Source organism: Nannospalax galili, unplaced genomic scaffold, assembly GCF_000622305.1.
Source record: "Nannospalax galili isolate Female #2095 unplaced genomic scaffold, S.galili_v1.0 scaffold173, whole genome shotgun sequence".
In the NCBI taxonomy this organism is placed as follows: Eukaryota; Metazoa; Chordata; class Mammalia; order Rodentia; family Spalacidae; genus Nannospalax; species Nannospalax galili.
This window is the reverse complement of record NW_008334442.1, coordinates 1,596,593-1,623,029: the sequence shown is the minus strand read 5'-3', so window position 1 is coordinate 1,623,029 and position 26,437 is coordinate 1,596,593. Positions and strand designations below refer to the sequence as shown.

Sequence of the window (26,437 nt, the reverse complement as noted above, 5' to 3'; positions counted from 1 at the left end):
TCACAGTGCTGCCTGCCCACCCTTTGAAAGAAAGGGCTGCAGGTAAAGGAGGCAATGGTTGCAAATGAAACAAATACAGCTTTTTCTAGACATTTACCAATACTTTAACAAAGGAGAGTTAAACTTGTTGCTTTTGGGTTTCAGGAACTGATTTGTATAGAAACGCTCCACCTTTGAGACAATAACACTCAGAGTTAGGTGGTTTGGAAACCTTTTGCCAAAATTTGGCTGCTTTGGTGAAGAACCCCCACCCCCTGCAAAGACTCTCTCTAGATGTTAGGCTGAAACTAGCAGGCGCTGAAAACCTAAAGAGGAAAATTTACAACTTGATCATCCCCAGCCACACACCAAAAAATCTGATACTGGTGAAGACATATGTTCCAGATTAAGTTAAGCAAATGGCTCTCGTTTTTTTTCAGGGCTGATAGTTGATCATGAAAATTCAAATTTAACTGCACTGGACTTCCAGGGGATCATTAGATCCTCAAGTGTTTACAAATCCTCCTCCCCCCAACCATTTATTCAAGAAACTTTACATATTTTTCCTTTCTTGAGATCCTACTATAGACTATCCTTCAAAGTGAACACAATCAGGCACTATTTTCTAGGAACACACAAAGTTTTAGAAGTTGGGTAAATTGCATACTGAATGTATTCTTTCCTCTAACATTAAATCAGTCAACAGCTAAAATATCTCAGTAGTTCTAATGGCTTGACTCTTATATACTTTCTAAAGTTAAAAGGCTGATATAAAACTACAGACTATATTTTAAAGTTCCTTTAAAGTTTCATTCATGAGAGGAGTAGGTGATTTTTTTTCCACAGCATGGGACAAAATAAAGGAGCGTCAGCAAAGCCTTTAATTATGTCAGGAAATACTGAAATCATGGTGCTTCTTTTAATGGGGGTAACTGTCTTTCGTAACCTCCTTGCAGCCTCCCAGCTGCAGCCTTCCCAACTGAATTATTTGAAGTCCAGTCTGGATAGTAAGATTTCTGGTAAAGAAGGTTAGAATTAACTACCCACTCTCCAACTACCCACTCTCCAAGATAGCTCCCTGGACAAAGTGAGGCTAGGTATTTTTCTGTAGTGAGGTTTTGGGATGCACACCATTCTCTTTTCCTCCTACATTCAAATGATCTTCCAGCACATTTTACCCAATCTTGTCCTGTTGATATTTGGTAGTTATTGTTTATACTTCCTTCTTCCCGGGGGGGGTCTTCATAAATGGAATTTATTAATTCCCACCCCAAATTAATTAAAGAAACATTCTTTTACAAAGAAATACACAGATTTCTATAACTAAATAGCCAGTGTATATTTGATATTGACAAATGGTCCAGAGACAAGGAAACTTATTCTAAAAGATTTGAAGAGCAAAAATGGTTAGGGCATCAGCAATCATCTACAAGGTAGTGTTAGAATTAAAAGAAACACTTGGAAAATAAGGAAAAGCAGCCAAGGTTTAGGACGGTTTAAAGTTTTATCAAACACATACAGGTAAGGAGCAAATATCGCTGGAAAAGTCCTTTCAGGGGGTCTTGACAAATATCCTCAGTGTTTTGAAATATAGAAATTGAACTCTTATTTCCTTTCTTCACAGTTTTTTCCCCCCAACAAAATTAGTCTTGAAATAATCACACAGGTCTGAGAGTTCCTAACATTTAAAATAACCCAGTTATTCTGAAGCTGAATCAGGAACACAGTTTCCTTTAGCATAAAAAAATTCCTGATTAATCAAGGAAATCCTGCATGAAGGAAAGAGATCTCCCAATATCCACATTGAGAGCACACTCTAGTCACCTAGGATTATTAGTGCCATCCTTGTCACCCCAAATCTCCACCACGACTCCCTTCCTACTGACAAAGTACTGACAAAGGAACGTCCTTGCACCTGAATCCCTTTCATTCCTGAACTTAAGAAGGCTAGAATGAAATAATTCATTTGTTAAAAAATAGAAATGCATAGAATGACCCCCTACCCCAATTCACCGATCAAAGACTTGTGGAGGTATTTCGGCTAGTGGGTGGCACACTCTAGTCCAAAATAAGCGAGTCTCCAAGTCACCAAGATTCAACAGGTCCCTTTTGTAACCCTGAACACTTCAGTTGCCAAACCACATTAAGCAAGGTGAGTTTTCCTCGGTTTTCATAGGAGGGTCCCACTGCTAGTTTAAATAACTCCCGGTATAGCTGAGTTTTTCTGTTAGCATGAGTCTATACACAACGACTCCTGGGACTGAAGTAATGGCCAGACTATGGGGAGAAATTATCTTTGTGGAGAATGAACTCAGGAGTATCTTTGCAGAGTAGGAAAGGGCAAAAAGTTCATGCAAGCAGTGTTGGATGGGGAAGGAACATGTTTATAACAGTTCAGAGAAAAGAAATTGAATTGCTGATTAGCAAAAAATTTAAGGAAGTATTCGTGTGTCTTGAGGGAAAGAAAAATACAGTGTTTTGCAGCTAAACTGTTGCTAAGCCGAGAAACTGACTTTTTTTGGTAATGTATAAAACTGAATAGTTTCATCCTGAAACATATGGTAGCTCGAGTTACTCTACTGAAGAAAAGATGAAATCGATTTGCAAAGGGTATTTCACAGGAAAGAAGCCCCTTAAGACACCAGGGTTCTCTCCCCTTCCACTTACCACTCTTACTTGAAAAGTTTGTGTTAAGTTGGTTTGGAACCGTTTTTATTCAATCATCCTTTAATAGACATCTAGTTTGGGCCGCCTCACCTTCAATTAGTGTAATATTTTTATTCCCAATGTTGATTCAAGAGAGCGGATGGTTAGAACTGTGTTCTGATGGGAGGGGAGAGATTTCACTCAAAACCCTACAGTAAGGTGTCAATACAGCAAGGTGTTCTGTTCAAAAATCTTTAAAAACTCATGTCTTAGGAGTGGCGACTTGGGTTGCTAGGGAGAGTACGCAATGCAGATACCACACGGAAGTGATCGTCCTTCGTACTTCGCTTAACTTGACAAACAGGAAAAAATTGTTACTGATCTGTGGAAGACAGGCAGGCAGTCAGAGGACAGAGAGAGAGAGAGAGAGAGAGAGAGAGAGAGAGAGAGAGAGAGAGAGAGAAAAGAACAGCTGAAAGCACAGCTAGGACTTGAGGAGGTTCGGAGTCAGAGGCGCCCCTTTTTGGGCTGTCAAAGAAGATGCTATCTGGCTTTTTAGCGTGCAGCGGGCCGGGTGTTTGACGCCTAGCAAAGCAGCTCGGGAAGGTAATTACCCAGGGCCTGGGCGCCCCAGAGTTAGTCTGACAGCTCCAGCCACCTACAGGGCCGTGGGACGGGCTGGTGGATCTGTATGTAGATTTTCTGAAACAAATTTGTAGCGACAGAAATCATAAACTTGAGAACAACGTCCTCCCGGTAGAGAACCCTTGAAGCGGAGGTGTTACAGATTAAATGGTCACGGTGATGAAAAGTTGGTCAAAGAAAAGTTTAGAGTTGGGGCATGGAAGACCCTTACCACAGAAGTGACTCAGTGGAGCTGGGTTCAGCGTAGATTAGATGCAAATTCGGGGAGACACGCAGGCAAATAGTGCGTCTCTGGGCGCTTCGATTAACACCAGGCAGGGAGCAAGCTAGACTCTCCACCCACAAACTACAGTCTTTAAGCTCACTGTTGTTTTGGGCTCAGATCCCGAGGTTTCAGAAGAGAATTTACTATGGCGGGGGAGTGGCTGGAGGGAGGAATCACGCCAGGCCGGAACTTTGGGGTTCTAGCCAAGCGGAGAAGGAAGGGGGCGCGCTGGGCGCTGTCCATGGTGCTGGGAAGAGCGCGGCGGCTTCACGTCTCTTCGTCTCTTCGTAGCTCGTTTCGATGTCCTCAAACTCAGTCCAGGTGTAAAAAGGGGAAAGGGACATCAACTCCTATACCTAGGATTTCGTCTCTTTTTCTTCTCGTAAATGTGGAAAATACAAATGTGGGTGTGCAATATAAAGAGTTTTCTATAAGGGTTCTAGTTTTAATTCTTGGTCATTATAGGGTAGACAGCAGTGTTAACTGGTCGTTAGAGGATATTTTCCTTCTTGAAGTGTTTTACATTTCAAAATAATCAGTAATTGCTGATGTGCACAACAAAGATGAATGAGAAAAGAAAAAGTATGATTTGAGACTCTAAACATATTCAAGGATAGAATAATAAGATATTTCCAGATTAGCTAGGAAATAAAAGCATGACTTAACCTTCCAAATCACATTTTGTTGAGAAAGTTATATACATATATAATCATCTAAATGACTCTTTCAACTATAGGTTTGCCAAGTACTATAACATTTTTGCCAACAGGAACAAAAGGAGCAATTCACCTGCTATAGTGCGTAGTTCAGAATTCATTCTATGTTCTAAAGCTATACTCTCAACGGTGTTATTTAAAAACTAAAAAACAAACACACACAAAAAAACCAAACCAAACCAAACCAGACCAAAACCCCAAAACTGTTTTTACTCCTTAAAAGACAGGTGATCAAAAAGAAGTCAGGATTCATGTAGGCATTACTGAAATTTTAGTTAAGAAATGTAAATATAATCTACCTAGCAAGGAGCCACATTCTTGTAAAGCACACACACATGATGTGACAAACAGGTAAATCAGAAATGTGGGAAACAGGGAAAGAATTGACCTTAATTGTTTTAATCATGAAAACCTTATTTAGCCTCAGCAACCTGAATCTATGTGACAATGAGGAAAGAAGAGGACTTGAATTCAAACAGCTGACACAATGCTCAGCAGCATCTGACAGCATCTCATTTGATATTTGATATCAAGCACTAGATCAATATTTGTGAGATCAATGCAATTTTAATGGTTTTCTTTCAAAACTGCATGAAAGCCAAATTGTGACACTATGTGCTAGTGTTATTTTTAGAGCTGGTTATTCCAGGGGATGATATTAAGTAATTTACTGATGCAAAGCAAAAGGGAATGGGGGTGGGGTGCAGAAAACACCAACAGAACACCACAACAAATCATGAACATATTTCAGTTGATAATTCCTGATTATCCATGTAATTCAGGGAAAGTGAAATATTTATTAGAAAGAGCCACTTATTTCGGGATGGTTTTAAAAAGGAGATGAAAAGCCTCTGAAAAATTATTTGGAGGTACATGAGTATGAGCTGGATCAGAGGGAATCTTTTCAGACACAGAGTAAATATTAGATAGTATTTGTGCAGACACAACTGAAAGTGATTGGGGGGGTACTTAGATCCTTGAGGTCTTCCCCTCAGGTGTGGAATGCAATGGGATCTAACAGATTTTTCTGCATTCTTGGCAAAGTAGAATTGAGAGCTCTACCTGATACTCTAAGCAATGTTATCACAAAGATCAAACAGAAAGGAACAAGCAAATAAGCATAAATATTGTCCATTATTATTACAGGAGATTATACTTTTAAAATGATTCAGAAGAACATAGTTCCTAAATCTTTAGTTCTAGCTTGACTCATTTTGTTGGATAAAGTTCTAACCTTGGATTTATTTGTTTTTACAGATTGAATTTTGAGGAATTTCCACCTAGAGGAACCCAAGGCCTCCAGTCTAAATATAAATTTCTGGGGAGGGTGTCAGAGGGGATGTAACTAGAAGAGCATCCTGGTAAGGACAGTGACAAAGGTGAGGTGTGGTGACACTGGAGAATATTCTTGATGAGCAGAGGTTTAAGTTTTCAGATTAGTAGAGAAGGAAAGATCTTTCATTTGTGATTCAAGTTTAGTTAAAAACTTAGGACACTAAGTGATTTTTCACTTGAAATAATAGGAACATTCTAGAAAATTTCTGATACCTAACTTAAAAGACTTCTCATTCTTCAGACAGAGAATAAAATACTTCAAAATTATGCAATTAATTTTTCTCAAGTGCTTTCTTTTTCTTGATGACAGTGTGTTGTCTGATGAGGAAACTCTTAAATGAAAGTCACATCCTAGTGCTTTTATAAAAGTAATCATGCACCTTGTATATTCCTTAAAAAAACAGGTAAAGACATTCTCCAGGATTTTAATAACTCCTTAAAAAAATCAGTTTGCATGAGTGCTCTATTATATTCCAAGTTGGCAGAGTGCCTACAAACTAAAGATATCAGCAGTTTAAATGTTTTTCTTTAATGAAATCAAGTCAACCTTATACATAAGTACATATTACATACAAATAGAGAACTTACAGATGCAAATAAGCTTGAAACATTTAAAAATATTTATTACAATGCCTTCAAGATTTTGAACGTGAAAAATTTATTTCACAGAGAAATTTACAAACTTTCATGAAGAGCAGTACATGCTGAGCACCTACTTATGTTACAGACACTGAATAGACTTACACATATCGTATATGTTGTCTATGTATTTCAGGTGAAGTGCACAGAAATGGACATACGTACCCCGCAAATGGCTATGTAAGTGTGAGACATATACATATGTGTGCATATAATATGCACACATTTTTTTTCTTACTAGGTCTCTAAAAAAACCCTGAGTTATTTTAAGCAAGAAAATGCATTTTATATTCATGGTAGTTAATTCAGACTTCATTCTGGCAAATCATAATTTGACCAATACTTTTTTCTCATAGCATGAAGGACAGTACTGAAAATTTAAAGTTTAATTCACCAAAAAATGCTGCTCTTCTTAAGCCACTTTGAAGTAATGCTAGTAAGTCTATGGTCAGATCTACATGTTAATCTCTAGTTTTGCCTTCAAACAGAATTCAGTTACAAAGAACTTGGAAAGATTTTGAATCTATTCAAGAGAGGAAAACTCTTTTAATTTTCTGGGGAGTAGAAACTCCCCAAGAAACTTCATATAGCTTCTTAGATTTTGCTTAGCATACGTGATAAAACATTGATTGTTGCAGTTTGGTGACCCATGAAATTTGGGGGTTAGTTTTCTCTTCAGACCAGAGCATATAATTATGCAAATAAAGAGCTGTCACTGATCTAGTGAAATACTCACAAACACATGCACTCTGAAATTGGACAGAAAAGTGAAAATGGTTGGTGATGTGATGGTGCCATGGTTTGTTTTCCTGCCAAGTTTCTATCCAAGTTCATTATTCAAATTGTAAACTTTAAAAAGAGACATATCATTCTTGGGATGTTGGTTGTCTTTTCAGTTCAGATTCTTTGTTTTGGTACTCCAGGCTGGCCACAAAGTACAGTTCAATATCATTTTACCTATGACAACTTCCCTTAAATATCCAATGTAATAGCCAAGGAAGAAAAAGCTGAACGATCTGGAAAGACACATGCAGGACCTCTCTAGATTTCTTCCTAGAAACATGTTTCATGCTAGTTTTAAACAGAGTGAAATTCTAACAAAGAATATAGTAAAAGGTTTTCTACAAATCTCAAGGCTAAGGACCGAGAAAAGTTGCCAGGAGAGATATCATCGATTAAGACAAAATTTCATTTTCTAAGTTTTCACATTCAAAGAAAGTACTGGCCACTCTTTGGTATCCAGTTATTAGCTGAACTTTGAGGACAGCTTTCTCTTATCTAGCAATTCTTTAGCATTTGAAGTTCATTTTCCATTATTATTCCTATAAAACCTTTATGCTGAGAGTGAACAAGAGTTCTTCATTGTAATCGGCCATGTTGGCATTGAGATTTCCCAGTTCCAAAGTTACCATTGCTCAGGCTATTGCCTAATTTTAGATATCATGGAGGGTCCCATTGATGAAATCTGAGAAGGCTCATGTCTGACTCCTGACTGCTAAAGACAACACTACATGAAAAAGCAGTGGTGTGAAACTCTAAAAACATCAGTCCAAATGAATCAATTAAATAAACATTCATCCCTTCTAAGTGTGAGGTTTAAAACTATCATTGTTGCATTAAAAAAGAAAAAACCTTACGCAGATTTCAAGATAAATGCTGGAGTGCTTTGATGACTGTTTCTATTCTTGAATCTCTCTTAATTGACTTTGTGCTATCTCCCCCCTTTCAATATCTTCCACTTGGTGTACATTCTTTATTTTAGTACAGTGCATGGCAGTTGCAATGCTTTAAATCTAAAACCACCCCACAAAGCTGATGCTTTAGGTAGGTGGGGTAGTTTAAAGCTCTGTGAAGTGTTGATTAAAAACCCTTTCCCAGACTCAAACTGATCATTTTGGAGATTAATAGAATATTAGATAAAAGGAAGATGAACAATTCAAGAGACTCCCACTCGGTCAGTCTATACAAGGAAGGAAGGAAAGTATTACATTATTGAAATGGAATACATCTTGAAGTCTTTTATAATAAGCAATCATAAAATGACCACAATCATCTCCCCCTTTTGGCCACTGATCTTTCAAAGATGAGACTGTATTACATTTATTGAAAGACTCCCTCCCCAGAAGACATGGAAAAGTTTTTCCCTAAAATTTTACATTGTAAAATTTTATACTGTAAAAGTTCCTTAACAGCAATCTTTCTTAAATGAATTAGGAGTGTAGTCCCCAAGAGGAACCTACCAGTTAACAGAAAAAACTATGAGTATAACAAGAGAGAGAGATATGTTTAGATTGGAATTCTGGACAATCTAGAGGAACATGAAAAAACCTAGCTTGTTAGCAGTGATAATCTAACATGTTTGTCACCCAAACCCTCTGAAACCCTCTCAAAGGAGTTAAAGGTTTTAAGGAAGGAATAGCTGTAACACAAATATAAACAGGTTTCAGATTGGACACAGGGCATCAAGGGCCTACCACCAGCAGTTTGGGAGCAAGTTAATCTCCATAGGCTCCTTTGGAAAATGTACTTATTCATTATACATTAATGTGTATTTTATAAAACAATAGTTTGATGATAAGTTGTTCTAATTTCCTTACTGAGTAGATGTTTATATATTAAAGACAAATTACTAAAAATATCTTTATGAAAGATGTGAGACAAATAGTGACTGATGTGAAGTTAGGATATTACCTTATAGTAATAACAATAGTAATAAGTAATAACAACAGTAATGAGTAGCTATAAGGCTTATAATATTGATAAATGTGGTCTCATCAAGTTTTTACATTTCAGCTATTAATCCCTTTGTGCAATTGGTGAATAGAACAACTGAGGAGGAGGAAAAATACGCAGTTGCTTGTTGGGAAAACTTTATTTTAAAATGGTAAACAGAAATAATTATAGGAACTCCTGTGCTTTATTTTGTCTTTGACGTATAAACAAAAATGTAATCCAGGAAGCAGAAATGTGAGAAAAAGAACAATTTTACAATAGATGACCTCTCTTCCACATTTCCACGAAGACTTTCAAGGCCTCCATGTTAGGTACCTTTAGAAAGCTTCACAGCGATTACCTATCCCTTCAGTTCCAAAGGACTACTCTGAATCTCCAGTCTACTCTGGAGAACTTTTTTTTCATTCTACTTGCTCTAAAAATTAAGAACACAATTTAAAAAAAAAAAAAAAAAGCCCACATCCCCCCTTTAAACCTCTACACACCTAAAAATCTTTCTAAGCAAAATGGGAAGACCAGAGCAGAAATACTATAAAGGCTGTCCACCCCTAAGCCGGTGGAGTACTGCCAGGTACTTGTCATTTCAGGAAACTGAGGTGAAGAGTATCATTACATTTATATCAACAGGTTAGGAAATCCTATATTATGAGGAATCGAATCATTTATCACTTGGTGTTCTGGTTTGCCTTATTACTCTGGGTTGGTACAGCTGAGACTCACACTCAGAAGTTGCATTTACAAAACTCAAGTTTGCAAATATCTCTCTATAGAGAGTTAAATAAGAGCTACAATTCAGTAATTGTAAAGTATCAAAGACAATTAAACAGTGATTTTTCTCTAGACAACGGTTTTCTTTTTTTAAAGAAGTGAGAGAAGTGGAGGAAAGGAACAGGAGTCATTCGCTTCAGATGCTGAGCTATGCTTTACTCCAGGTGCAGAAGCTACATAAATTTAGCATTGAATAAGTTTTGGATTTTTTTTTCTCAATGCTACAAAATTAGTTTCCCGTGAACATTTTCATATTCTGAAAACACCACACAATTTGTAACATTTGTAAAAATATACGCAATTCACACTGATCTTCAAATTCTGTCACTGGGACAATACCAGTATTTTATAGAGTTCATCATTCCTTTTAAATCAGAAATATCAGATAAAAAGGGCTAATATCACAAGGAATGTCTTAACATTGTTGGGTTACACATTTTAAACCACCCAGGAGCTAAATAAAACGCCACCTTGAGCTTTCCTCCTAAGTTGTTTCTGCTTAAGTAACATCGGAAGATACCAGGACATGAGGACTGAAAACAGATTAATTTGCCTTTGCTGAAACTACAGAACTAATGAATGCATGCCAAACAACATGAGATATTATATTTAAAACTTGCTGAAATCAGTTTGTAGTACAAAAACATGTACTCTTGAGGTTGTTGATTGCAGGTTATTTTTCTGAGATGCTAGACAGTTCTAATTATTTTGGGTACATTTTATGATGCCCTCAAATAAAGGAGACATATTACTTATTGAATATACTTAAAAAAGGAATGGAAATATTAAATTCAGACTCTCATCTCTTAGATATAATCTTCATTAATTAAATTCTTCAAGTAATTAAAATTGATGTTATAATATTTTGATTTGAAAGTCACCAAATGTGAACTTATTTTATCTTTTGTAGTTCCTTCACAGCTGGCCAGATCCTAGCTGGACTAAAATATGTAACTGTTGAAATTAGAGGGCAACCCCTCCATAGGAAGTGGAATACTAAACATTTTGAACTTAAAAAGAAAAAAATCATTCACACCAAGTTTTTCTTTTCCCAGTGGAGAAAAAAAAAAACTGAATCATTTTAACCCTATTGAGCTGTTAGAAGGAAAATGGAGTATGCAGTTTTATTTTCTTGATGATAATAAGTTGTATACTTAAAAGGGTTTACTGCAGGAAAGGTTAAAGTACCTTTAAGTAAGGATTAACAGTAACAAATACACCATCTCCACTTAGCATATAAAAAGCAAACTTTAAGTGGATCGTCTAAATTACAATACCACTCACTACATTACATATGTAAAAGTAAAGTCAATTCTCATGAGAAAGTTGGAAATTTCCCTGAAAATGGAAACTTTCACATCTAAAAGATCTGCTTATGTTTTGGTTTCAACTTTCTTCTGAAACCAGAGACTTCATGAGGTGTCACATTAAACTTGCAAGAATTTTCAGCAGAAAGGAGGATTCGTATTTCGTGCTTTATGGATTTTTATGAAAGTTTTTCTTCTGGTCTTGAAATGAAAATAGGGAGAATTTGCACTCCCCAGACTACATAGTACATTATGGCATTCAGGTTTTGAATTTAAATTTGTTATTCTAGTACAGGGAGGTGGTGGCTTTCTAAACAACGAGAGATAGACAGAGACAGAGAGACAGACAGACAGACATACGATGCCCCGGGGGGAAAACCTAGTTGAAATGAAGGGTAGAAGTCTAGAATAAAAGCTTGCTGGGTTCAGTAGGGGAAGTGGACGCGGTTGAGACAGGCAGCAGCAACCGCGGAGCAGCGGGCGGTAGGACCGCGCAGACGCCGCGCAGGCCTCAGAGCCCGCAGCTCTTCCAGCGCAGTTAGAAGCTCAGGCCGGGATGCCCGGCGCTGTCAGCCTTAATCTGCCGGCCTGGCCCGCTCCGCCTGCAGGAAGCGCGGCCGCGGAACCCATATTGCTTTGACAGTTGCACTCATCTAGAAATAATGCAGAACGCTATTTAGATGTACATATCACGACCCTGGACTCGAGGAAGAAAAACAATCTAATGAGGGGCCGGAGGCTGCGCGGGGCGCTCGGGGTGCGGACGCGCTGCGCTCATAGCTCCTCGTGCTTGATGCGGTGCGAGCGCCGCGTCAGCGCCGGCTTCTGCGAGCTGCTCTTGGCCTCCGAGGCTTCGGTAAAGAACTTGAAGATCGACGGGAAGCTCTTCCAGGAAGTTAGCTCGTGACGGTCGGTGCCTGCGGAGACACACACGGGCTATGAGGTGGCAGCGAGCGCGGACGGCCACGGCTGGGCCACCTGAGGCCCCGAGCTGTGGGGCTCTCAGTCCGGGCCCCACGCCCCACCCCGCGCCCATCCCAGTACTGAGCCCCGTCCGGCCCCGCACACCCCCAGCCCGAAGCCCCGCCCCGCCCCGCGCCCATCTGAGTCCCGAGCCCCGCCCCACCGAGCGCACCTGCAGTAGGGCGAGCTCGGCGCCCCCGGGCTCAAGGACCCACCATCCTGTCAAACCCCAGGCGCACCGCCTCCCGCGCGAGTCCCTGCCACCCCCGGGACTCCGCCCGGATAAGCCCGCCGGTCGCTCACGAGGTGGCTCGGAGTCCGCAGGGGCCTGAGCCCCTCCGGACCAATCCAGGAGCTCCGCAGGAAGGGCCACTCCCTCTCTCGCCTAGAAACCACCTACTTCCCCAGCCCAGGGACTGGTTTCCCCAGCGTCCGGGATCCGGCTACCACCACCCCCACCCCCTAGCGCCCAAGTGTCTTTGCCTCCCAGGGAGTTGGGGGTTGGGGAGGAATAGATTCTTTTTCTTGCCTGTCCCAATCAGTGATGTTGGACATGATTGCCTCAGCGAGGTCACTGGGATCAAATCACAGGAGATGTTTAATGAAGGGCCAGGTTCAAAAAGAGGCTAATGCCTTAAAGTATCTTAGCAGGCTACATTTTTACAGATTTTAGGAGGGCAGATCTCGAAAAGCTAGGGGAAAACCGCTCCAAAGCATTTAAAAGAGCATTTGGCCTCCTATTTTGTCAAGAGAAATTCATAGACAAGGCAGGCTTTTTCTATTTATAGGGTTATTTTTACTACAGCTTGTTTCTGTGACTTGGGTTTAATAATATTGGATACTCTTCTTCAGATCAAATGTACCTTCAGTTGACAGAGGCAGCAAATAACACTGATGTAGGTAGGCATGAGAATACATGAAGATCGATTAATCTGAATTTTTAAAACTGTTTGTGATAGCATATACAATTTAACCAATAGCTTCATAAGTGAAATTTTAAATTCGAAAATAATTAGATATACTCGTACATAAAAATAATGAAGGAATAGCTTTGAAAACAGCTGAAATCCCCTCCTAGATCACTCAATTATGCTGAGATACTGCTTGGAAGTCTCCGAATTCAGGGCCTCTGATACTTTAACATTGTTAATGATAATTCTTTAGTCTGTAATAGTAGGTCATTGCTATGGTTACTCTACAATGGTGCTACACTTTGCCTTCCCCCTTCAGCTATTCGCTGAGACCTGGTAACCACATTTGTTGCCTAGCAACAGTTTTGTAACAGTATCACAATCTGGGAGTTACAACAATAAGGATGCTCTGGCTGCACTCAGTTGGCCAGAGAGCAGAAATCTACAGACTGTGCATGTGACTTGGCTGTGGGAGCTGTCCCTTCTCCAGAGGCCATCTCTTCACAGGTGCCCTCACAAGGATGTTCTGATCTCCCCTTTGCAGATTGGCCCTATGAACCTGCACTTGGAACTAAGATCCAATATTGAAGTCATACTCTTGAGAAATATCCTCCAACACTACTGTATTCAGACTAAAAAATGAGGTCTTTTCTCTGTTTGCTGAGGCATTTCTGGCAAAATTCAATTTATTCATGGAAGGGATGGATCAAAGTAGGTTTTACTGGTAAATCCTGAAGGGCCTGACTGAGTTCTGAGGATTCTCAACAGAATTCTTAGAAAAAAGGGTCTGACTTCTTGAGTAGGTGTGTAAAAATTGAAGTTCTTTAAAACATATGGAATGTCCTGATATTATTATTGTAAATTTTACTGATTTATCTAAATGATGCCCTTAAAGGATTCCTTTGAATTTTGAGGTATTTATATTCTCCAAACAAATACACAGTTCTAGACATCCTCAGACATGCTGACTTCAAATAAAATTTTGTGAGTAATATTCAGGAGGCTGAATTTCTGGATAGGTTTATGAAATGTCTGCCTCTATTTCAATAGTGTTCACAACCTTATTTTCAGTTCAGCAATATCTATTAAATTGGACTTACTATGAAAGAATATTTAAGAACATTAGTATTTCTCCCCTTTAAAAGGCCATTCTAAGATGCATAATACATGGCAATGTCTATGCCCAAATGCAATAAGCAACCCTCCCAAAAGAAAGTGTTGCTCTTTTCCTTCCATTTCCATTTTCCCAAGCTTCTAGCCACATTTGCCATTTCCCCCATAGAGATCACACTTACACCTACTAGTGTTATCCAGGCAATGATCAATTTGTAAGCTTTCTCAGGGAGTTTCTCTCATGATTCCTCCCACTCCTTGGAAATCAATTCCTTCTATGAATCTGGAGGGACTTGGGAGTCAATGGTTTCAAGCAATTTAAACTCCTTTATTCCTGTTTTCCTGGTGACAATCTTTCTGAAGGATGAACAAATTTCCCTGGTGATAAAACCACTTCCAAAATCTTTTTACTTTCAGCTTATGACAACTCTTTGCTTGAGTAGTGCTGTGTGGAAAAGAACAATGTCCAAAAATATTACCGAGTAACTGCACTAGTTCTCCATATTTACTCTTGCAAATAAAGGGGTAAATAATGATAACATGCTTCTGCCAGAAGAAGGAAAGGTTCTAGGAAAAATTACTAGTAAGCAAGGTAGATTACCAACTAAACTACAGAGATTAGGGTGTGAAAGAATTCTCTATAAACTAAGAAATGATAAAATGAATAGTTTATATAAAAATGTACTTCTTGGACTGGTGAGATGGCTCAGGTAAGGTGCTTGCCACCAAGCCTGACGACCTGAGTTTAATCTCCGGGACCCACGTGGTAGGAGGAGAGAAATGACTGCCGTTGTCCTCTGACCTCCGCATGTGTGCTGTGGCATGTGCATGTGCATACATGCACACAAATTACATAAGTAAAATATAAAATGAAAATTATAAACAATTCTTAATTTTCAGTAGTGGATTTTGTGCCTGTATATGTATATGTGTTCACGTAGAGGGCCGAGGATAATCTCAGGTACTATCCACTCTTTTTTTGGAGATAGGTTTCGCATTGGCCCTGGAATTCACCAAGTAGTATAAGCTGGCTGGTCAGTGAGTTCCAGGAATCCTCCTGTTTGCCTCTTCAGGATTGAGATTACAAGCACATACCAACACACTTGGCTTTCTTATGTGGGTTCTGGGGATTGAACTCACAGCCTGTGCTTGCAAAGCAAGCATTTTACCATTTGAACCATCTCCCCATCCCTGGAAATATATTTTTAATAATTAAAAAATAGCACTTGGAAGTTGCATAATTGCATGCCAATCTTGGTTTGCACATGTGAACATTTCAGGTATATGTTCAGAGATCATTTGAGAAAATTCAGGAGAAAGTTCATTGAAAATATTGTCAAATTAAGGGCTGGAGAGATGGCTCAGTGGTTAAGAACACTGGTTGTTCTTGCAGAAGACCCGGGTTCAAATTCCAGCACCCACAGGCAGCTAACAACTGTCTGTAACTCCAGTTCCAAGGGATCCCACAGCCTCTTCTGTCCTCCACCTGCATTGTACAACACAGTTGCACTTGCCTACATGCAGGCAATACACTCATACACATAAAATAAAAATATTAAATAAAATATATTTTAAGAAAGAAAATATTGTTAATATGAAATATGCCCACAATAGTGTTCAGTGAGTGGCATTTTTTGGAGAGCAGTTTTTTTTTTTTTTTTTAACACTTTAAAAATACATTAAGGGGTAGGGGCAGGAGAGGCAGCTTAGTGGTGGTTCTTGCAGAGGACCTGGATTTGGTTCCTAGCACCCACATCAGGTGGCACATAAATGCCTATATCTCTAGTTCCAGGGGATGCTACACCCTCCTCTGGCCTCCTCGGGCACCTGAACCCATGTGGTACACATTCAGGCACTCACACATACACATAAAATATATATTGGGGGGCTGGAGAGATGGCTCAGTGCTTAAGAGCATTGGCTGCTCTTGCAGAGAACCTGGGTTTGGTTCCCAGAACCCACTTGGCGACAACAACTGTCCTATCCATAACTCCAGTTCTAGGGGATCTGACACCCTCTTCCGATCTCTGTAGGCATTGCATGACATGAGTGCATTTACATACATGCAGGCAACACATTCATACACATATAATAAAAATAATAAAATATTTAAAAATAAAAATATATATTAGGGGAAGAGTGGTATTTTTTTATTACATCAAATAAGACCACCAGGCCATTAAATTATTCCTTCATCAACATAAAAGGTTAAATTTTAGGCTAATAAAAAGAGCAGCTGCAGGAAAACCATGTTGAACAGATAAACACAGTTTTGTCAGTCAGGAACTGATCTTTCCTCTACCACGATGATACTTTTATCAAAATCCCCTCGTTTGCACTGCAGACTTCTCTCTGCTTCTCAAAACCCCAATTTCCTAATCTAGAGAGGGCAACATGAAGCAGGGAGTAGAAGGATTTTACACAATAAACACCTTCTTGTTCTCAAGGAACAGTTTCTACATCTTTTTGGATTGGCAGGTTTATCCTAACTGGACAGTTTACCTTCCTAATCTATAAAGATTGATTCAGTGTAGAAGTAAAAAGCAAATTATCCCAGTGCTTCATTATAAAAAGTCCCTCTGCTCTATCAGTGATTCTTGGAGGGGACAGTCATGGTCTGTACAGGTATTTTGGACATTTGTAAGAATATTTATGGTTGGAACTGGAGTGATAGTTCACTTGGTAAGGTTCTTGTTGTGTAAACATGAGGACCTGAGTTTGATCCCCAGCACCCGTGTAAAAAGTCCAGTGCAGCAGTGTGTGCCTGTAATCTCAGTGCTGGAGAAGGGGAAGCAGGAGGATTCCCTGGGCTTTCTGGCCATCTAGTCTGACTGAATTGGTAAACTCTAGAGTCAGGGTGAGGACCTCTCTCAAAAAACAAGGGGAAAAGAGATCGAGGAAGACATGTGACACTGACCTTTGGCCTCCATATGCATGTGCATGGGTACACATGCAAATATTTCTGGTGGTCATCATGACTGGTAGGTGCACCTGACATTGAGTGGGAGAAGGCTGAGGATGGGTGGACACCCGATAATTTCCAGGGCCTATAGCTTGATGAATTGTTCTATATCTCACATGGTTTTCAAATGTTCCACAGCTATTCATGTACTTGAAAACCTACAAATAATTATATGGGCTTGTACTTTGAATCTGATCTGTAAGTAAACTGAAAGTATTGTGTGTGTGTGTGTGTGTGTGTGTGTGTGTCTAATTTTAATGTATACTGAAATTTCCAGGAATGTAGCTATTTTGTAAATTGGAAAGACTGTGGAAATGTGTTTCTTTGAATCATACCAAGTGTTTTACCCTGAAAAAACATCTGATCATTGGTTGCACCACAACCCATGGCAGTTGAATGGTCAACAGGCACATCTATATGAGCATGCATTTATAATTGTTAAATTCATGGTAATTTGAGGCACAAGGCCAATGATAATGACTTTTTTTTCAGGTCTTCTTATGTAGATTTGTCAGAGCTCTTTAAATATGGAAATGCCTATTAGTTTTGTTATGAATTATTTTTATTCCTTCTGCATGTTAGCTACAGTATTAAAATGATTTAACAATCTTCTACATGGGTAGATTAAGGTAACTCTGGAACTTATTTCAGCATAGTAAAAGCACTGTGTAATATTCCAAAAGGAAGTATTTAGGCAATCAAGGCTTAGCTTAAATAAAAGATAATGGCTCTATCTTTTATTTCATTAGAAACTAATTCTCTCAATAACCTGAACTCACCCTGTCTCTTTCTATAGAGCAGAGAATGTCTATTCCCTACATTTTTTTCCCAGAAATACCTAACTAAAAGGTAATCTTCTAACTAAAATATTACATTGATTTTTCTCCCTTGACCTATTAATGGTAGTAAATAGAACACAAATAGTCAAGAAGACTAGAAACCTTTAAGTATGAAGGATGAGGCTGTAAATTGTGTAAGATCAAATTGTTAAAATGTATCAGTTGTTTCTCTAAAAGACTAGGACCTGTGGAAAAAATCTTATAATGGAACCAATAAAGAAGGTTACATTCATATAATAGCTTTTAGAAATGAAACAAAAATAGTTGAAAATAGCACTGAGAATGGAATGCCCAAAGAGCAGACCAGAGAGAAGGGACCATTAGCCTCTGCCTGTCTCTTACTATAGCCTGCTGAAACTCCAGCATAGGTATTTATTACAAGTCAGCTGTGATGGTTAGCATTAACTGTCAACTTGATAAAATCTAGAATCACCTGGGAGATGGGCCCCTGGGCATTCCTCTTGAGATTATTTTGATTACATTAGTTGAGGTGGGAAGAACTGCATACTATGGGTGGCACCATTCCTTGACTGGGATCCTGGATTGTGTAAGTGGAGAAAGGGAGCTGAACAGCAGCACACATTCTTCCCTCCATGTTTCTGATTGTGGGTGCAATGTGACCAGCTGCTGCAACCTGATACCTTGATGTCCCAATGTGACAGATTGTACTGTGAACTGAAATAAATCCTTTCTCCAATTAAGTTGATTTTTATCAGGGCATTTTATCACTGAAATGGGAAAAGAAACCAAGACACCACCAGCCTTGTCCACATTCCTGTTCACTTGATCTCAGTGCTTAGAACTTTTCTGAGGGTTGTGAAAAGTATGCAAATAGACTTCTGATTTATCAGCCCAAATCCTGATATTTCGGCAGGTCTATACTCTGAAGTTGTAACTCACTTTTTTTTTTTTCTAGTAATTGTCTTAAAATGTTAAATATTAGGGGCTGGTGAGATGGCTCTGTGGTTAAGAGCTCTTGCAGAAGACCCAAGTTTGGTTCCCAGCACCCACATCAGGCAGCGCACAGCCACCTGTAACTGTAGCTCCAGAAGGTCTGACATTCCTCTGGCTCGCCTCTGTAGGCACTGAACACATGTGCATATACTGCCACACAAACACAGTTATAAATAATAAAAATAATCTTTAAAAAAGTTAAAAGTAAATAGATTTTTGTATGTTTTGTGCTGACTGACCCCATGGCTTTTGAATGGTAAAATTCTGCTACTGAGCTACACTTTCAGACCAGTAAAAAGATTGTCTTAGAGTAAAGAAGTATGCTGTTTATATGGTCAACATATTCCATAATAGAATTCTCTGAGAGAGCAAATAATCATTCTTCAAATGTTTCTCTCTCTCTCTCTCTCTCTTTATCAACATACATTATAAAAGAACTCTCTGAGAGAGCAAATAAACATGCTTGAAATGTTTCTCTCTCTCTCTCTCTCTCTCTCTCTCTCTCACACACACACACACACAATGAGAGAGAGAGAGAGAGAGGTGAGAGTGAGATTCACTAGAGATGAGATTTACTGGTAAATTATAAATAATCAATAGTAGAGGGACTGAAGAAGATTCTGGGAGCAACTTATCACTAGAAAGATAACCCCTAAGAATTTCTTGGTTTGATCCATTATTTTAATTATTACTAGTCACTTTATCTTACATAGTTCAAGACCAAAAGGCAGTGGAAAAATTTCAACAATCAGTGTGTAATTTAAATGTTAGGATCTGGTTTAGAATAGGGAATACCACTGTTCACAAAATTGAACATGAAATATCATTTTCTTATATCTTTCTTTCAAGGAGAATTCCCTCAACATATACCCCTCTTCTGTTTCTGTCCTTACTCGAAGAATGTATTTTATTTTTATTTTTTATCTCTACAGGAGACAGGTCTTCCTGTGGCCCCAACTGGCCTGGAACTTGCTATGTAGATCAGAACACACAGAGATCTGCCTGCTTCTGCCTCCCAAGTGTTGGGGTCAAACTCAGTTTAAGAATACATTTTTAAAGGTAATGAATAAATACTGCAAGTTCCTATAATAAGGGAGGAAAGAAACTATGAAGATATGAAACACATTAACATTAATAGGGTAACATGTCTGTGATACTTTCAAAATGACAAGGCTTGCTCTAAAAAATTGATTTTAAACAAGAGTAGGAAGTATAGGTAATTAGGAAGTAATGAAGACCCTGTCAATATATCCATATTGATATAGGTAAGGGAATTCTTGAGAAAAATCTCATATATAAAAACCAAGAGGTTTGTAATATGTATTATTGAGCCCCAGTGGGATTACCTAATGAATTTATGCACTTACCAGCAGTTATTTTTAGAAAGCTATAAAGAATCAGAGAAATATCAGTGCACTGAAAAATAATGTGCCTCCTAAACAGAGAAAAATATAACTACTAAAATCTGTTGTAAAATGGATTCTAAAATCTGTTTTAAAATGAAATATAGAGTTTCTAAGGAGAATATAATTTAAAACATATAAACCTACCAATATTTGAACAAAGAATGGCTCCCAAGGAAATGCTGTGAGTTACAAGGGACAAGTGTGAGACTGACACATAGGGAGGTGTTCGGAAGAATGGGGTGTTTATTGAGACTGGTAATAGAAATGCCAAGAGCAGCTCAGTAAACAAAGTACAGTGGTTTCAAATTACCTGTATAAGAAACAGGGTATCTCTTTCCATTGCTAACATGGTTGCAAGTCCATTAAAGCAGGCATCATGCTGAGGTCCTAAAAGCAAGATGTCAAGTTTGACCTAAGAGAAGAGATAGGTGGAAATACAGACAGAAACCTGAGCGGTGGAAAACTTGTCATTTGCAGCTTCTGAGGAAGCTGCTCCTTTTGTTTGTTTAGCAACTTTCTACTACATATATCTCAGCTATGGTGGAAGAAAGAAGGCGGCAAGAGACATGGGGTAGTTTAAGACCCAAGACAACTCTGGGAATTAAACTTATTCTTGAGAGCCTGCAGTAGCTATAGGATCATCCTGCACCTGGGGCAGATCTTACTAATAATCTGTTTCCACCCAGTCAATAAAAAAGATGAATTTTTATTACTTTGATTGTCTGCTGAACTAGAACAGCTAGCCTAGAAATGATTTCTTTGGTTTTAGCTCTGGTTTCATATGCCCCTTTCACTTATGCCATAAGATCTGGCCTCTAGAGATACATCAATTCCCCTTAAAACTGGAACATAAGAGTGGCAAGAGTGGCCAGGCCAGGGGTGGTGGCACAGGCCTTTCATCCCAGCACTCATAAGTTTTATTGAATATGTTTGAGGTTTACAGCATGAAGCCAGAGGATATACATGTAGATATTATATTAATGTATATAATGTAGACATTACTATATATAATGTAGACATTATATTAATGTCTATTATATGTTTCATGCTGTACCTTAGGTATCCACGCTTGCTCATCCTATGTATTTGCTACTTTGCTTTCTGTGATTTACATCTGCTCATTTCCTTGTCTCCTCTTTATCCAACATTACTCTCTTTATTCTCCATGTCTGCATATAAGTAAGATCATATAATATTTTTTCCTGTGTTTGGCTTTTTTAACTTATCATAATGTCCTTTATTCATACTGTGGCAAATATCCATCAAAATTCTAATGGTTTTTTTCACATAAATATAAAAAAAGAAGCTAAAATACACACGGAACCACAAAATCTGATTAGACAAACCAATGCTGAGAAATAGAAGTAATGTGGGAAGGATGATATTTCCTGAATTAAAATTGTATCAAGAAGTGGTAGTAATCAAAATAGCATGGCACTATTATAAAAAAAAAACTTGACTGTAAGACCCTATTGCTGAATACACTACATATGCCAGTTGTAGAACAAACAAAGAGAAATAAGTAGGTACTGACCTTGAAGCTTTGTCTGTATTGATTACCTTTCATAGTGCTAGAAGGTACTGTGCATGCTACCAGAAGAGAAAAGTAATCATCTGCTTTACAGAGCTCTGAGCCTTGCAAACTATAATAACAACTAGCCTGACAAGATATGCCCACTGATACAATAATGACATGAATGTTAAAGGAGTAACCAGCCACTTTCTGATTGGACTTAAGACCTACTTCACAAGATGGAGCTATACCTGGTACTGATTGGGTCCAACAACCCATGGTTAGACAGGTTACAGGCTGTAGGAAAGAGCCTACTACTATTATTCTACTAAATGGACATAGCATTAAACCAACTCCTAATCAATTCATCTCTTAACTCTCACCAGAGAAGCTTCTTCAGGCAGCATATAGTAACTAACACTGAGACCCACAGCTGGTCAATGTGCAGAAAATAAGATATTGCATAGTAGTCAGCCCAATGAGAAACCTTTATCACACCCTCTCCTCTCAAGGCTCAGGCATCCCTACAGAAGAGGGGGTGGAAAGACTGTAAGAGCCAGAGGTGGTGGGTGATTACAATGAAACAGTTTTCTGGACACAACAGGGCAGTTGTACATATGAACCCAGAGCAGTTGTGACAGCATGAACAAGATTTATGCAAGCTTTAGGTCATTAAAAATCCTGGCATAGCTGGGTGTGGTGGCGCAAGCCTTTAATCCCAGCACTCGGGAGGCAGAGGCAGGTGGATCTCTGTGAGTTCAAGGCCACCCTGGTCTACATAGTGAGTTCTAGGCCAGCTAGGGCTACTGGGAGACCCTGTCTCAAAAGACACACACAAAAAAAATCCTGGCATAGAGGGAGGGTGATGGGTAAGAAGACCCAACCTTAACTGAGAAATTACTGGTAATTGATAGCTGGGACAGGGAGACTCAGTTTTCTATTTTTTTTTTCTTCTTCTTTTTGAGACAGGGTTTCTCTGTAGCCCCTGATAGCTGGAACTCATTATGTGGACCAGGCTGGCCTCCATCTCACAGAGATCCATCAAGAGTCAGTTTGCATTAAGGGTATGATGCTGGGTGTTTGACCAAGCTCCAGGGGAATGGACCCACACCCAAGAGCAGTTGAAGACACAAATTAGACTCAGTGGGCCTTAAAAAATAATAATAGAGGCAGATGAAGTGAGTGATAGTAAGGGGGTGGGGTGGAGATGGGGGTCACAATATGATCAAAATACATTGCATGAAATTCTCGAAGACTCAATAAAAATATAATCACCCCCCCCATAAAACAATGGACCAGAATAGAGAGCATGGGAATAAATCATGTGCAATCAACCAACTTTGACAAGGGCACTAAGAGAAGACAATGAGGAAAGGAGAATATCTTCAACAAATGGTGCTGGGAAAACTGGTATTACACACACACGAGAGAGAGAGAGAGAGAGAGAGAGAGAGAGAGAGAGAGAGAGAGAAACGATTTCTCCTTTAGAAACAAAACTAAACCAAACCATGCACTGATTCAATTGTCTGAATCTTTTGTGATCCTCCTCAGTTATGTAGACTACTTCATAGAATATATTTTGTGGGCATGCAGTTTTCCCAGAGTTCCTATCTTTGTTCATTCATACATGTCTTTACTGTATTCTAGGTACTGTTTCTTTGTTCTGGGGTATGGTGGTGAGCAAGATATAAAAGCTCTGTTCTTGAAACATATGCACTATGACAAAAGTAAAATTACAAATTGGAAAACTTCAGAAGCCTGGAACTATACAAACATAATAAAGGATATGAAGGGACTGAGGGAAAAGGTAGGTGTGAAGGGAAAAGGTGGCTGTAAGTTACGAATGGGTGGAGAAGACTTTTGACCAGAGACCTGGCTTGAAGACAGCCAGGGGAAAGTCCTGCAGCAGATGTCTATAGACAGAATCTGGGAAGAACAAGTGTGGATGCTCTAAGGAAGAAAGAGGCTTTCACAGTGTATGGAACTAAGGGCTGGCATGATGCAAGCAGGGTAGGTATGATGACTGACAAGTACTTATGAGGTTAGAAAAGCACATCTCTGGTGTGTCTTGGAGGCCATTTCCTCTTTTGTTTCATGCAAGTACCCAATGCATGAGAAAGCGCCACCACATTCAAGGCGAGTCTTAGTAAATCCTCTGTAAAATGTCCACACAACATACACAGAGGTGTGCTTTACTAATTTCCTAGGAAATCCTCAATATAATCAAGTTGATAATCATAATCACAAGTCCACCCTGTCAACTTCTTACCCAAGCACATCTCCTTAAACAAAGCGTTCTACCTTGGTTCTAAAAAGGCTCATGTCCATCTCATAATGCTAAATGAATTAAGTCCATCTCTTAGAGTTCCTAGAGTCTTAATAATTATAATATGATAAAAAATACAATTTAGACAGGAGGTAGAGGCTTCCAGGCTACTGGAGGCTTGCTCATGTGAGCCTGAGGCAGCAGTGGCATCGAGCACAGGACCCATGTCAGCTCAATGAAACAAGGGCCCAAAGGGGAGGTGAGAAATAGGTGGCGGGCCAGCACTAAATTTAAAACCATTTGAGACTGATTGCTGCTGTGTGAGGGAGACTATGACTTATATATGACCACTGGATGGGCTGACTAGACTCCAGTGGACGCATTTACACTGAAGGACATTGGGGTACAAACACTTGCATGACTAGGACTCAGCATATATGGCAAAGTCCATAGGGTTCGGTAGGGAGATGGGGAAGGCATGGATGGGAGAGGGGGTCTGGATTTGAGTGGGAAATGTTGTATGAAATTTAAAAAGCTCAATAAAAAAAGAAAAATCCAAGCTCAAAGTGTTCTCTGAGATGTAAGGCAAACTCTGTGAGCCCTTGTCAAAAATAAGTTCACACTCTCAAGGTATATTGGTACAGAATAAACATTTCCCTTCCAAAAAAGAGGGAAAAAGAAAAGCAAAGAAAGACGGAACCAAAGAAGGGTACACATTAAAACCTGTAGCTGCATCTCTGGTATCCAGGGCTTGGGCAAACCTGCCCCTGTGAACTTTCTAGTTGCAGCTCACACAGTCTCTTTGGGGCTCATTTCTGCTCACTGCCTGAGACTTTTCTTGGGAGGTGTTCCATGTTTTTAGCATCTCTAATTTCTAGGGGTGTCCACTGCATCTTAGGGGTTACCCTTTCAGGACTGCCTGAAGGACTCCTCATCCCATCACACACTATCTGGCCACCAAGGTTCTTCTGAAATCTGGGTGAAACTCTCAGTGACTCTCCAAATCTTGCATTCTGTATGACTGCAAAATCATTATATCGACAATGCTAAAGTTGGCCACCAGCTCAAGTAGTAAGAGACTCCTGGGACAATGACCATATATGTGGGCAGGGTACCCTGGAGGTCTCTTCTTGAAGCACAGTCTTTCAAATGAACTAAAACTATAACTTTGGACTTGTGGTAGGTGGGCTCAGGCCAATTCCTGAGATTCCCATCAAGGCACCTTTCCTATTGTCCCAAAGCAAAGCACTTGGCTTCTTTTTAACAACTCTAGTCTGTTCAGTCAGAACACTTTTCTTGGCCTCAACTTTACATGTGCTTCTTTTCTTGGCAAACTATGGATTTTTCAAACCTAACTTTGCTTTTTGCTCACTGTAAACCTGGTTACCATCAACCATCAATAATCATTCAACAGCCTGAATGCTGGGCTGCCTTGAAAATTCCTCTTCCATATCAACTAGTACATTGCCTTTAAATTTTTCCTATAAAGGTTTCAGGACATGGACAAAATGTAGACAAGTGCTTGGCCACAATATAACATGAATGTAACCAGTTCCTAATAGTGCTCTGTACCAATCTGAAATCTTATGAACACAGTCTTTACTGTCTACATTATATCAGCATTCTGGTCTGCACTCCTATCAGAATCACAAATTACACTGGTTTATAGCATTCTAGAGTGCTTTAAACTTTTCCAAATTCCAGAAACCTCTTGCTAAGGCTTCTGAACCACATGATTAGGTAGCCACAGTAACATCCCCACTTTTGGGAATCAATTTTCTGTATTAGTTTTCCCATCCTTATGATAAACACTTGAAGAAAACAATTTAAATGAGGAGAGATTTATTTTGGCTCATGGTTTGGGTCTTATGCCAGGGAGGGTGTGATGGATCACAGTGCCTCATACAATGGCAGCCAGGAAATTGAGAGACAGTGAATGCTTGCATATATAGATTTTTATGTGAACATAGTTTCTATTTCTCTAGAACACCCAAGAATGCAATTGTTGGGTTGTATGTTAGTTTTATGTTTTACCTTTTCAAGAAACTATCAAATATCTTCCATAATCATTGTAACATCTTCTACTGGTATCTGCATCGTTACCCTAGAATTGGACAGGCTTAGTCTTTTGTTTATTCTTTGTTTTTCCAAAGTCATGTTTAGGCACTTAGTTCTTTTGCCTTTCCATGTAAAATTTATAGTAATCTTGCCTATGTCTACTGTACTGTGCAGAATTAATCTTGTCAAAAGACATCTCACCTTTATTCTTAGATCCTGGCTGATAAATCTTTAGGCCTTTGGAATATGCTGCCCAATAAGAGATCTTCATTAAACTGAAGTCTTGGCCACACTGGGTGGTTTATGCTAACAATGTCATTATGGAAAGGAGCTTTGGCTCATGTCTTACTATTTCAAACTCAGGAGGGTCTAGAGGCAAAAGCAAGCCACATAGATTGTCAATAACTCCAATATAACTG

The 26,437-nt window shown here is 39.2% G+C and overlaps 1 protein-coding gene across 7 annotated transcripts in view; it reads right to left on the bottom strand.

Annotated features, from left to right (window-relative positions):
- Fam172a (family with sequence similarity 172 member A) overlaps nt 1-26,437 on the bottom strand; it is a 480,054-nt gene that overhangs the window by 5,726 nt on the left and 447,891 nt on the right. For 6 of the 7 annotated variants that reach the window (XM_008829338.2, XM_008829339.2, XM_029561742.1 and 3 more), the window contains one exon: nt 9,082-11,950. The exons of the other annotated variant lie outside the window; for it this stretch is intronic. In XM_008829338.2, the coding sequence (XP_008827560.1) occupies nt 11,808-11,950 (143 nt within the window). In that variant the 3' untranslated portion in view covers nt 9,082-11,807. Of the gene's footprint in view, nt 1-9,081; nt 11,951-26,437 lie in introns of those variants that run through there. 7 annotated transcript variants of the gene reach the window in all.